General features: G+C 42.3%; 1 protein-coding gene across 1 annotated transcript in view; it reads right to left on the minus strand.

Annotated features, from left to right (window-relative positions):
• PPP2R5A (protein phosphatase 2 regulatory subunit B'alpha) overlaps positions 1 to 12998 on the minus strand; it is a 45218-nt gene that overhangs the window by 15859 nt on the left and 16361 nt on the right. The window contains exons 2-4 of the mRNA XM_057413603.1: positions 10614 to 10810; positions 4730 to 4831; positions 528 to 620 (exon numbers count right to left, since the gene is read on the minus strand). Coding sequence (XP_057269586.1) covers positions 528 to 620; positions 4730 to 4831; positions 10614 to 10810 — 392 coding nt within the window. The remainder of the gene's footprint in view (positions 1 to 527; positions 621 to 4729; positions 4832 to 10613; positions 10811 to 12998) is intronic.

The following is a 12998-nucleotide window of genomic DNA, read 5'->3' on the forward strand; positions in this document are numbered from 1 at the left end:
ATGAGGATGCTCAGGGGCTGCAACACCTCCCATATGGAGACAGGCTGAGAATATTGCGGCTGTTCAGCCTGGGGAAGAGAAGCTGCGTGGAGACCTCAGAGCAGCTTCCAGAGTCTGAAGGGGGCTACAAGGATGCTGGAGAGGGACTCTTCATCAGGGACTGCAGCAACAGAACAAGGGGTGATGGGTTCATACGGAACCAGGGCAAGTTCAGGTCAGATCTAAGGCAGAAGTTCTTCCCTGTGAAGGTGCTGAGGCGCTGGTACAGGGTGCCCAGAGAAGTTGTGGCTGCCCCATCCCTAGCACTGTTCAAGGCCAGGTCGGACAAGGCCTCGGGAGACACAGTCTTGTGTGAGGCATCCCTGCCCATGGCAGGGGTTGGAACTGGATGCTCTTAAAGTCCTTCCCAACCCAAACCATTCTATGATTGTACGATTCTAATATTCTCCTTGTCTGTACAGTCCATCTGGTAAGTTAAGCTGGAGAGGTGATCTTTAACTCCAGGGGTGAGAAAACTCTGTGCTTACCTGCTGTACAAACTTCTGGTCAATATACCGCTTTGCAATGCTAGGCTGAAAATCCGGGCTCTCCAAAAACCTCAGGAAGAATTCATACACCAACTATAAACATCAAAATGAAGAGTCTCAAGTTAGGAAGCGCACAGTAACACAGACCTCAGGCCCACCACCACAGAGTCAGTGGGGCTATTCACATGCTTAAAAGGTCCAAAGGGAAACCGAAGCCTGACACATCACTGCTTAATCACAGCCTTTACTGGAATTGATTGAAACAGTTACAGTAAGTAGCAAGAACACTAATTCCCAGAAGAATCAAAGTTTAGTAAATAAGTGACTGAAAATATCACTATTAGACAAAAAGCAAGTTTAGCTATTCCACAGTTATTTCATGTTCCATAAATTCGCATTTTCTTCTATATTAAGAATCTATTTTGTAGAAATAAGTTACCAAACACTTTACAGCACTGAGGGTAAAATTAAATGTTCCAACACCACGAAATTCCTGAAACACGTAAGAAAAATCTGCTCAGTGTTCCTGAAATTAAGTTACAGCTGAAAACTCCAAAAACGAAAAGTCATTAAAAAGCTGAACACAGAAACTGAAGGGTTTGGCTCAACATTAGGTTTCAATATCCTGGACACTCAAGTCAAACAACAGGACCCTCTGCAGATTTATCTTCATGTATTTAATCCTTTATATTTTGTAGTACATTATGTCTACTGAGTTCAAGTCCCCATTTGCTATGAAACCACAATACCCACAGATGGAAAAAGAGACAGGAGAGAGCGCTAGTGAGGGCCTGAGGTAGCAGAGAGACGCAAGAAGCCAGAGCACAAGTCCCGTATTTTGGGGTTTATCAATGCACTACAATGTAGTACAATGCACTACCATGGCAGATGTGTAAAATACACACAAGACACCGCTTAACCAAGACAGAATTGGGAGGAAACATGTTGTATGTCCAAATACATTAACAGCTGCTTATGTTCTCAACACCTATTCTTAACTCCATGTTAAGCTGGTTAATAGTAATACTAAAATGCAAGTTAGATACATGAAGACATCACTGACTGGACTTCTAAATAACACCCACACAGAGCTGTGGTCACACCCACAGGCAGGCATCTGAACTATTACCACACTGAGCTGAGAGCCAGTACCTGAGAAATTCAGGATTCTGAAGTTCACCTGAGAGAAGTGCTTGACAACACGTACTTTTTATCCAGAACACTTGAGATGAGTTACTTACACATAGCCTCACGGAGGGTATTGCTGTACCTGCAAAGCAGAGGCTCAGAAGCACAAGTTCCCCTTCACTCTCTCTTCCCCTCTGGCAGACGGTAACCAGAGCTTTTCAGATCAGCAGTTTACATGTATACAGATTTCATGTAACAATACTGTACTAAAACCTGGACAGCCTTAATTTGTCTTCTTGTGCATAAACACAGTAGCTGCACAAGAGACAACACAGGACAATTTTTAAAAGCTTGGTAACAGACAATCCAGAAACATATTTCTAAGTATTACCATACTCCAGCCTCTGCCTTGGAAAGAGAGAACCCATGACTCTTTCATGTCTTCAGCAATCACTGCACAGACAGCAGGATCAAGTGCACCCTCAGCAAGTTTGCAGGTGACACCAAGCTGAGCGGTACAGTTGATGCACCCAAGGGAAGGGATGGGATCCAGAGGGACCTGGACAAACTTGAGAGATGGGCACATGTGAACCTCATGAGGTTCAACAAGGGCAAGTGCAAGGTCCTACACCCAGCTAAGGGCAAACCCCTCATATCAGTATGAACTGCAGGGCACCGTCCAATCCTACACATGCTTGAGGAAGCGTATTCAAACCTGACGGGATACACAGGTTTGACAGGATACAGCAGAATTGTCACGGGACAGAGCACCTTTTACAGGTGAAAACTAAATGGGTATGGTTCGTTTTCCCAAAAGTACAGGGGAAGGGAAGGACAATTGTGGCTTCTTTCCATAAATAAATACAGGGACTGCAATAAATATCAAGGAGAACTAAGTTAAAGCATAGCGCTGTAACATCTTGGTACAAGCTGTCCAAGATTAAGTTTAGGCTATCAACTACAATGGCATCCAATGGAACATCTCGTCTATAAAACAGAACAAGTCAATACCAATCCAAGATCCTCCATACTTGATGACAACTTAAACTGTCACATGTCTCATTTCTGCTAGAGGAGAATATGCATTAGTAACCTTCTGGATGCTTCAGAGAAGCACATGCAAGTCCAGAATCATGACTGCTGCTACTGTTCTGAAAGACCTTTCAAACAGCATGCTCAAAAATCCAGTTTCTGAGCTGTAGCACAGGGAAGTTTTGTGCACTGTGGGAGCATTTATGCAATTCTGATGTGTACAGAATTGTCAAGCTTCCTGATAATCAGTACCACTGCTCCTACAGCAGGTACAGCTGGTAAAAGGTACCAAATAACTTTGGAAATCCTTGGGAAAGCCATGAAGCTTTACCTAGGGCATTTCAGGAAGCAGGCTGCAATGGCCACTTCTGGATAGTCAGCTTCTCCCTTCTCCTGCATACTGATGTTTGCAAACTTAAAATTATAACTATCACTAGAGACTACAAGGGGCCTACAAGGATGCTGGAGAGGGGCTCTTAATCAGGGACTGCAGCAACAGGACAAGGGGTGATGGGCTCAAACTGAAACAGGGCAAGTTCAGGTTAGATCTAAGGCAGAAGCTCTTCCCTGTGAGGGTGCTGAGGCGCTGGCACAGGGTGCCCAGAGAAGCTGTGGCTTCCCCATCCCTGGCACTGTTCAAAGCCAGACCGGACGGGGCTTGGAGCGACCTGCTCTAGTGGAAGGTGTCCCTGCCCGTGGCAGGGGGCTGGAACTGGATGCTCTTCAGGTCCTTTCCGACCCAAACCATTCTGTGACTCCATGAAACAAGAATGGATTCTATCCACAACTGATACTGACTGCTTTTACCTAAAACCAGAAAATGAGAGGCAGGTATGTTGAACCTCCTTGAGTTTAACCAAAGCATTATCATTGGAGATACTAAATCAGGGGAGGACTGTTGGATTTGGTCATTTTGGTTCTCAAAATCGGTTTGCTTGGGTCCAAAAAGTTATGCAATAACTCCTGTTACCTCTGGTGTTTCCATCTTCTTTCTCCCAGACATCACCAGAATGTTACTGCGTTAAGCAACCAATTCCACTAACCCTGCAACTCCCCAGGCTTCCAAATACACAGCAGCTGTAATGCCAACCTGTTCAACCTCGTTCGGCTGTTATAAACCATCTTGAGTGTTGCTTTAAAGCAACGCCTTCCAAATGGTACTCACGGTACTGAGTCTTAAGTTGTGACTACACACATTGGTAACTTACTAAGCCATTATCTAGCATGTTATTTTATAGAGACATGCCAGCAGATGCAACCAGAGAAGAATAAATATCCAGGTTTTTCTTTATTTATTTTCCAGACAACTGGTACCCAACTGCCACATCAAGACAGAAATATCCATACCTCCCCTTCCCAAGCAGGTCTTCAGACTACAGCAAAAGTAATAATGTGGTCTGTGGAAGGGAAGAGGAGTAAGGATTGTGCACACCACCTTCCTCATGCCCAAAATCTGATGCTTCAAGTACTTTTGTGCTACTGGAAGGCAAATAATAAGTTATCAAACTCAGTCTTCTACCATTCAATAGCACATAAACTGTAAAAGAAAGAGGAAAGCACAAACTGCTTCCATTGTGCTGAAGTGAGAAATCTATTGCAGGATGAACCACGAGTGCAGGAGAGGGAAATCCACAATCAATGACCAGACAGCCTGGCCAAAAGTCATTTAGAAAAAGGCTCCAAACCTCTTTCAGTTTCTCTTAGATAAGCCTAAAGCACAAGTGAACTGGTCACAGAAAGCACAAGTGAACTGGTCACAGAAAGCACAAGTGAACTGGTCACAGAAAGCACAAGTGAACTGGTCACAGAAAGCACAAGTCCTTTTCTACACAACGAACTATAGTTTACTTATGACCTGAAGTGACCCAACATGAACAGTTTTACTCCCGAGAGACAGGGGTATTTTGAAGTCAGATGATGCCACTACTGACTGTAAGGGACACTTTCATGGCCCTTACACCCTTCCACCTTGTCCTGATATTAAGGTCCTTTCCTATCCAAGCCATCCTATGATTCCATGACTCTGTAAAAGGATCGCATACCTGTATGTGGGGCCATGAGGCTTCAAGAGTTGGTTCGTCTTCTTCTGGATCAAAATCTGGATTATCACTAGGTGGAAGTGTTCTGAAAATATTAGAACTAATCTGCAAGAGAAGAGAATTTCATTGTATCACTTCTTATGCTTGCACAGGTCACGCTCAGCAAAGTGCTGCTGGTGTCCTCACATTATGTGAAACAAAATCGTATTTAAAAACCCCAATATAACAGATAAATATTTTAATGCCCTTTTTATTATCTCATCCCCCCCCCTTCAAAACTGCTAAATCCAAACAGCCAGAAGTCTGAAACACGCCAATGAAAATAATAAGAAAGTAACATTCGTCTTTCAACTGGGTTACAAGTTCGGAGCTGGACACGGTCACGTTTACGATTTTACTCTGAAACCAAGAACATTAAAAGAAAGTTGTAGTTTCCCCTTACAAAGATCAATTTTCAACTCTGTGTCACCAAGAGCTGGTTTGACTGGCACAGAGAAGCTGCGGCTGCCCCATCCCTGGCAGCGTTCAAGGCCGGGTTGGACACAGGGGCTTGAAGCAAGCTGCTCTAGGGGAAGGGGTCCCTGCTCGCGGCAGAGGGCTGGAACTGGATGACCTTAAAGACCTTTCCAACCCAAACTATTCCTAATTCCATATAAAACAATAAATACAGCATGACTAGCCATTAATTATTTTAACAGAGCTCTCCACATCTAAGGCACACAACCCCCAAAACAGCTTTGATTTCCGAGTTCTTCACTTAATTTCAAGCTATTTCTCACTTTAAAGTCAGAACTGAAAAACTGTTTGCAATCTTTCACCTTTCATGATTTCAAGCTGTTCACAGTTTTGGGCAGTCAGAAATATATTAACAATTGTAAATGTCTGACTTAATACAGAGTAACTTTGGACAAAAACCTAAGAAAAATAGCTACCAAGTTACTTGAAGATGGAATTGTCAAATCCAATTCAAAAGGGCAAGTTTGAAAAGGTTTCTTTAGGGATTTTTTAAGTATACATTAGTTTAGAGAGAAGACCAACCTTTCAGATGGCAAAAGAAAAAGAAATGGCATCTCTTCTGCCAGATGTAACATACTGGATTTTAAGCCTCTTTATCATGAACAGAAGAGAACATAGAGTTCGTTTCTGCATTTTCAACTGGTTGCTCACTTGTAGCCCAACTTTTCCGACCATCTTTCAAACCCTTTATGCTTGTAACCAAATCTGCTTCAAATAGCTGCTAACCACCCAAGCCTATTGAGCACCACAGAAAATGCAAGTCTGCAGCAAGTGCTGCTGCACAGCTCCCAGGGAGTCTCCAAGGTGTTTGAAGAATGTGGCAAAAGGACTTGAAAAGATCCTGAAGTCACCCAGCTGGCTCTGCACTGAGGAATCAGCTGCCTCATTAAACAACATACAAAGCTATTGCATAAACTGACTTTTCATTTCCTCCTATGTGCCTCATCCTGTGTCATGTCACTGTCTGTACTGTTGGTACACGGTAAATCTGCAGACACCGCTGCTCTCTGGAGTAGAAGAGCTATGATGTTCTGTATGGATGGGCACTACAGCAGTCTCCTTGTTTACTGCATAGCAGGAAAAACCCAACCTGAAACAGTACAGTTGTCCTTTAAAGGGACTGGGGGCTCCGCAACACAAGAGAAACTGGGGGGAAAGAAGGAGGAACTAGGACTCTGGGAGAAGGAGAAGTTTAATCAAGCCCAAAATCCAAGGCTAGTTCTGTTATTTGATACTCTTAGCAGGTATTCAACAAAACCATCAACATACAAGTCAGTCCCTTACAGAGGCTTCCCCACCTCTCCTTACAAGTCTTCTGGTAACAGCGCTTGAAAACACATCCTTATATTTCTAGAGGCATCTTGCTGAAATGGCCCAGTCAACCTTTGAGCACAGAACCTCGGTGTAGAGAAAACAACAGTTTCAAGGCCAAACCTAAGGTACTACCTACTGAACATACGTGTGCAGCAGAAACGAAGAGTAACACTCTTGGCCAGATCTGTAGAAAACTAATGCTATGATTTTCAGAGCATTCAGTGCTTCTCCTGGTACGATCAGCCTCCTGAGAACTAAGAATGAACTGGGTACAACTTTTATGTACAAGCCTGTCTCCCTAAACCCAGAGTCCATTTACTTCATTATGTTTTGAATACTTGGCTTCCTGTCTCCTTTGATTTTTTTCTAACGTCTTGCTAACAGTACTGATCAAAAATGTGGCTTGGGTTAAAACCCCCATTATTTTTCCATTGGCAAATTCTTCTCTATATCCTCTTACACTATTTAAAACATCCATTTTCTTTTGTAAGCGGGGTCTTATCCCAAAATTGTGATTTGAGAAATACAGATCCTAAAAGGCTTTTACAGCTGGAGAGGTTTCCACAGAAGCCCAGCATTAGCTTCCTCAACTAAATCTCAGAAAGCCTGGTGCCAGTGACATCTGAAAACGTGCTACTTCATGTATTAAGATACAGCAATTCCATTTTATTAGAACAAGAAAGAAAAATGTCCCTTATTATACTGGAGCAAGTTTAGAGGAGGCCACAGGGATGCTCAGGGGCTGGAGTACCTGCCGTATGGAGACAGGCTGAGAACACTGGGGCTGTTCAGCCTGGAGAAGAGAAGCTGTGTGGAGACCTCAGAGCAGCTTCCAGTGTCTGAAGGGGGCTACAAGGATGCTGGAGACGGACTCTTCATCAGGGACTGCAGCGATAGGACAAGGGGTGATGGGTTCAAACTGAAACATGGCAAGTTCAGGTTAGATCTAAGGCAGAAGTTCTTCCCTGTGAGGGTGCCGAGGTGCTGGCACAGCGTGCCCAGAGAAGCTGTGGCTGCCCCATCCCTGGCAGTGTTCAAGGCCAGGTTGGACACAGGGGCTTGGAGCAACCTGCTCTAGCTGAGGTGCCCCTGCCCACGGCAGGGGGTTGGAACTGCATGATCTTAATGTCCTTTCCAAATGAAACCCATCTGGGATTCTATGATTACCTGTGCACTTCCCAATGATCTAAGCTTCTAGAGAGACAGAAGATTCAATTCCAATTTCTGAGTGTGCAGATAGGAATAACAGATGGGGTTTGAAATGCTGAATTCCCAGCTCACACAAGCTGCTGGGACACTTATTTACACTGGATTTTGATATGCTGGTGGGGAACAAGAGGAGGCTGGCAGGGACAAGGAAATGGAGGAGTTGTTTACTGGAGGGGCATATCTGTTACACTCCCACACCTAAAGGTTTGGGATAAAGGCTAGATAAAGGTTAGAGCCTGTAAACTTCCCAGGATGTTTTCAAACTGAACATATTCACAACACCAAACCCAGATTTGCTGTTGGCTTCAGAGTACTTCCAACTGAGAAATTCCAAACAGAGAAGACACTACTTTTAGATGACCAGAAAGGAGGTATTCTGGGGTACCCCTTCAAAACTGTTAAGTAAAACTCTTCCTCAGTTCTTAATTCAAAGGTTTTGGCACAGGAATTATATTGAAATCAGGTTGCGTGGGGCACCAAAAAGAATCTACAGCATGTCTTGCCCATCTGCCTAAGCAAAGGGGTTTGGGGGAGGTTTATGGCTTGAAGACATTGGTATCATTCCCACCAGTGCTCCCTACCTCAAGATCCAAGCAGGGACAGCTACACAAACCACTACTGCATGGTACTGGCTATCACGGTAACAGAGACTATGTGAAGGGAAGGAATGGTCAGAGCCCTCCTCACCTGCACAGACCTTGCCTACACACTGGTCAGGAACAACACTTATTTTCCTCTTGATATCTGTAAAGGATTGTTGACTTTGCCCCCCCAAGACTTGGGCAGCTCCAAGGAAACTGGGCTGCTTCTTCCGCAAGCTGGAGGAAAGGTGTCCCAGGCCTAGGGAAAGACAAAGGGGCTTTCTGCCGCTGATGCCACTCTGGCTTTGTCAGGGAATATTTGGAGGCTGTTCATCCTTTACTACTAGTCAGATAATAGCAGTGTTTTATTAATACTGAATTCTACTTTTTCACCCCAAAATCCACTATCCTTCAGACTCTGCAAAAGACCTCGAATGCTTTTTCTTTTAATGTAGTAATACTGTCCAAAATCTAAAGAATTAAAAAGAAAAAGAAAAACCTTTTTTAAACCTCATTGAAATTTTACTACAAAGGAAGGCCTCAAGCCTGACACACGTGTTGTCTGGAGGAGAGACCCAGCCAGAGCTCTTTCTGAAAGCTGGTACTTGGGCCTGATTCACAGCAAAGACCTTTGCTGTTGCCAGTTGCCTGGGAGACTAGAAATACTATTCAGGCTTGGAGGAATCTTTTGTCTCAAGCTCTGAAAAAGCTCTCACTGAGCATTTTAGGCCTTCTTCATTTTTGGTCACTTTAGCGGACAAAAGGAGGCAGAAATTTGTTATGGAAGGAAAACCAAGCATCCAGAGAGCTCAATCACTGGCACAACAATAACCTCAAAAGAACAGCTCAACACCACCTTATCTCCAAGAAAAGAAAACAACTGCAGAGTAAAAGAAAAGCTCCCTTCTACAAGTATGATAAGCTAGTTAGTATACTCTTTCTTCTAAGAAAAGGCTAGAGAGCACACAGGGTAAGAAAATACCGCAAGGGTTCAGGCTTGCTGCCACCAGCAGCAATAAAAAAGCCAGAGAAGAGGTGGACATGCTCTGTCCCTTCTGTTCTTGATTTTCTTGTGTAGAACACATTGAGGACAGAAACACAGGTCCTTTAAAAAAGCAAAACTATACACACACACACACTGCCCCCCCAGTGTCCTAAATCTTTTGTAAAACTTACTAAGCACCTGATGAACCAGCCAAAATGATTAACAGGGTTTCAATAATTCCAGCCCTTTGGTACAACGGCACATTTTCACGCTTATTTCTATTAAAGATCTGGTATCAGCTGCTCAGAGAAAAAAAAAAAACAAAACAACAAAACCAAACAAAACCCAGTGAAAAACCTTAAGGAAAAAAACAGCTTGCATTGCGTAGAAAACCACAAAAGACACAAGCCATATGTTTGAGCTGGTCTGCTTACGTTCCTGATAGCTACTTTTGAAGTCAGTGTTGTGTGTCTGTAAACTCAATTGAAGTTTAGAGAACCATTAGCCTGAGTGCACAGGCACTAAACAACATTCTTTCTACAGTGAACATTTCTAAAACAGACAGTTTTCAAGTATTCCAGATGATTGGCAAACGTCCCTCAGTTGAGCTCCCTGTACATGGAGTACAGGCATAGCTGAAGCGTTGCTTAGGTAGCACATGAAAATGAATCTAACATACCTGGGAAAGTCAGCAGATAGTAACCACAACTATTTTGTTGCTTATTCAACAAGCCATTGGTAGAAACTGGACAGGATAAATCATCCCATGGTTTACAAGTCAAGCGAACCACTTAAAGACTACTCTAGCACAGCTCTCCAAGGCCAGAACAGTAACAGCCAGGCACAGAAAGTATTTACAAAGTAGAGCTGCTTCCCTACACTGATAAACCCTTCTGTTGACACTAGTACCCACAAGAATCTTTACTCGAAAACTTTAGCCTTCATTCTACTGCTATTCTTAAACAGACAGGCAGCACTAAAATACTGCCTTTTTCTGAATGAGAACAACTTCAAAGCTTACCCAGACTGCAAGCATCTGCAATATACCTGCTCTTTCATTTTCATTAACCTGCATGCATTATATTTCAGCTAATAATTAAAACTCGGGTTGTTTTTACAAGCCTTTCTAAGCAATCTTGTAGACCAAGTTATCATTCATGAATTATACACTATATTGCATAAGCAGAATAACCAACAGCAAGCCCGAATTAGATGTCATCAGAGTCATAAACTGATTAAGATATCTTATTAACATTGAAAATATAATGAGCATTCTACATACCATTTTCACTATGTCAGCATAAGCTGATTCAACAATCACTCCACGATTCGTTGAAACATATTCAACCAGTTCATTCAGTGTTGCTCTCTTAATTTCTTTGCTTTTCAGGTCTGAAACAGAGTCCATGAAGTCAAAGAGGACACAACACTGTTGCAACTTCTGACAAAAAAGATCTTGCTGCTCACTGAAGGTGGCATCTATGAAAGAAAAACCAAAACCCAGCAGTTAAGTCCAGAGAAACAAACTCTGCATTGCTAAATCGCTTGTTGGCTAACATTTGCATTGCCATCAGTTTGTCACTATGGGGAATAGTATGTTCTGTATAGACATCAAATTAAGAAATGATGTTGTCAAAACTGAAAATATCTGTTTAAGTATATTAGAGAATGACTCACTATTCTCAACCTGTGTTTCATACAAGAAATAAAGAGTAAACATATGGCAATAAATGTATTTATGAAAAATGAATTAACTTTATTTGAAATATAGACATGAATAAGTACCAAGTCACTCTCATCAGAAGTCATACACAGCAGCAGTGCATCATTCTAACCTCCCATTCATCCGATTTGGCTCATTCTGTTCCCTAATCCTTTATTATGTAACCTGGCTTAAAAACTGCAAAAGCTGCTTTAAAGGAACCTTGTCTTTTTACCCCAATACAAAATACTTCACATACTTTAGACCTCATGTGATAAATGTTTTCCTTAAGAATCAACTCCAATAATTCAAAAGGATTAACCCTGGATTTCCATGCTTTGGCCTAACTAATCTATTACAATCTTAGTCACATCAGGTTTACCAGCTTTTTGGCCTATTAAGACAATGTGTTTGGCTATGACTTGGCATTTTCATTTGAAAGTGCAGTTTCTGTCTAAGCTGATAAGCAAAATTCCTCCATTAGTATTTCACATTAGCTCTCAAAAAGGATGGATTAAGTACCATACACTTCAAATACTGTAACTGTTCAAAAGTTGCATGATCACAACAAAAGCAGCTATGGTTCTAACTGAGAAGTTGGTTTGGTTTAATGCATCTTTTGTTCTTGTTTTTTATTGGTTGCTGGGGTTCTAAGCCACTCCAGCAACATTGCATCACCTCATTTAGCAGTCAGTTGGGATTCCACTTGTTCTGGTGAAAGATTAGTTCTAATTTCATCTGCAAGAAAGGAATGTTCTCCCTCTGAAGCATTTTCAAGGCCTGTCGATCACCAGGCAACTAATCCCTTAGCTTCATGCATTCGCTGTAGTATTGATACTAGCACTCCTGCTCATCATAGGGAAATTATCAAGACAAGAAAAAGGCAATTGCCCTGTAAAACTGAATATGCAAGTCTCGCTTCAAAATTCAAACAAACCACAGAAAGACCTCACGCTTCTCCTGATTGTTTTAGGATTATTCTTATTAAACCAACTTCATTTTAAGTTTTAAATTTAATAACTCACTCAGGTAATGCCAGTTCCTCAGGTTTCTTACCAAAACACCTTCCATTTAGTGGCTGGAACAACAGTCAACAGTGGGTTTAACATTCAGTCATTATCTGATAGACTTTTTGTTTCCATAAGCAAAAAGTAATAGCTACAATGGACTGAAACCCCTCTGCTGCAATCCCAACTGTTCGCTCTGCCCTGAGAGTTCAAACACCGTAAGACTGTGGTGCTCCCTTCCACAGCTATGATCCTATGAACTGAGCAGAACAATTTCGGTGAGCTTTTGGAGAAAAGCTACCAATTGCTATTCCCTTGCAAAGACCAGTTCATACTTTGGAATGGTAATTCTGCCATGGCACCATTTTTCTGTGGAGTAAGTATCTTGCGAGCTGCTTATTTCACTCAGAGAACAAAGGTGTAAAATCATGAACATCAGCTGCAAAAACAGTTGTAAGTTACACAACATTTCAGCTCAGATCTAATACTCTACAGCGAATGGCATGAGTAAGTATTGTATCACAGCAACAAAGCAGCAACAGTGACATGCCGAGGATCAAATCCAAAATGCCTAATTTAAGGAAGAGATGCAGGGAGGACAGCTCTCTGAACTAGCTCCAATGACAGCCAGGCTCAAACAAGAGTCAAACCTACTCTTTTCTTCCCTACAAAAACTTAGCTGAACTCCAAAGTGCAAAAACCCAGCAGTGAGCTGGCTGTATTTAGCTTATGTTCAATAAGACCAAGTGTCACTAATCAGTTTCCCAGCAGAGAGCATCTGAGTGCTCCTAAGAGGGGTCAAAACAGACTAAAGATCTAGGGTTAAAAGCAAGTAATAGGAATTCAGACAAAATAATCAAATCACTTATTCCCTTCCCCAGAATATTAAAGAAACCCCTGCATTAGCCCCTTTCAGTTAAATATGAGTAACGGATCCTATCTCTCCTGCCATGCACCA

Source organism: Pezoporus wallicus, unplaced genomic scaffold (assembly GCF_028554395.1).
Source record: "Pezoporus wallicus isolate ANWC-B61680 ecotype Strahan unplaced genomic scaffold, APGP_CSIRO_Pwel_v1 contig_11472, whole genome shotgun sequence".
In the NCBI taxonomy this organism is placed as follows: Eukaryota; Metazoa; Chordata; class Aves; order Psittaciformes; family Psittacidae; genus Pezoporus; species Pezoporus wallicus.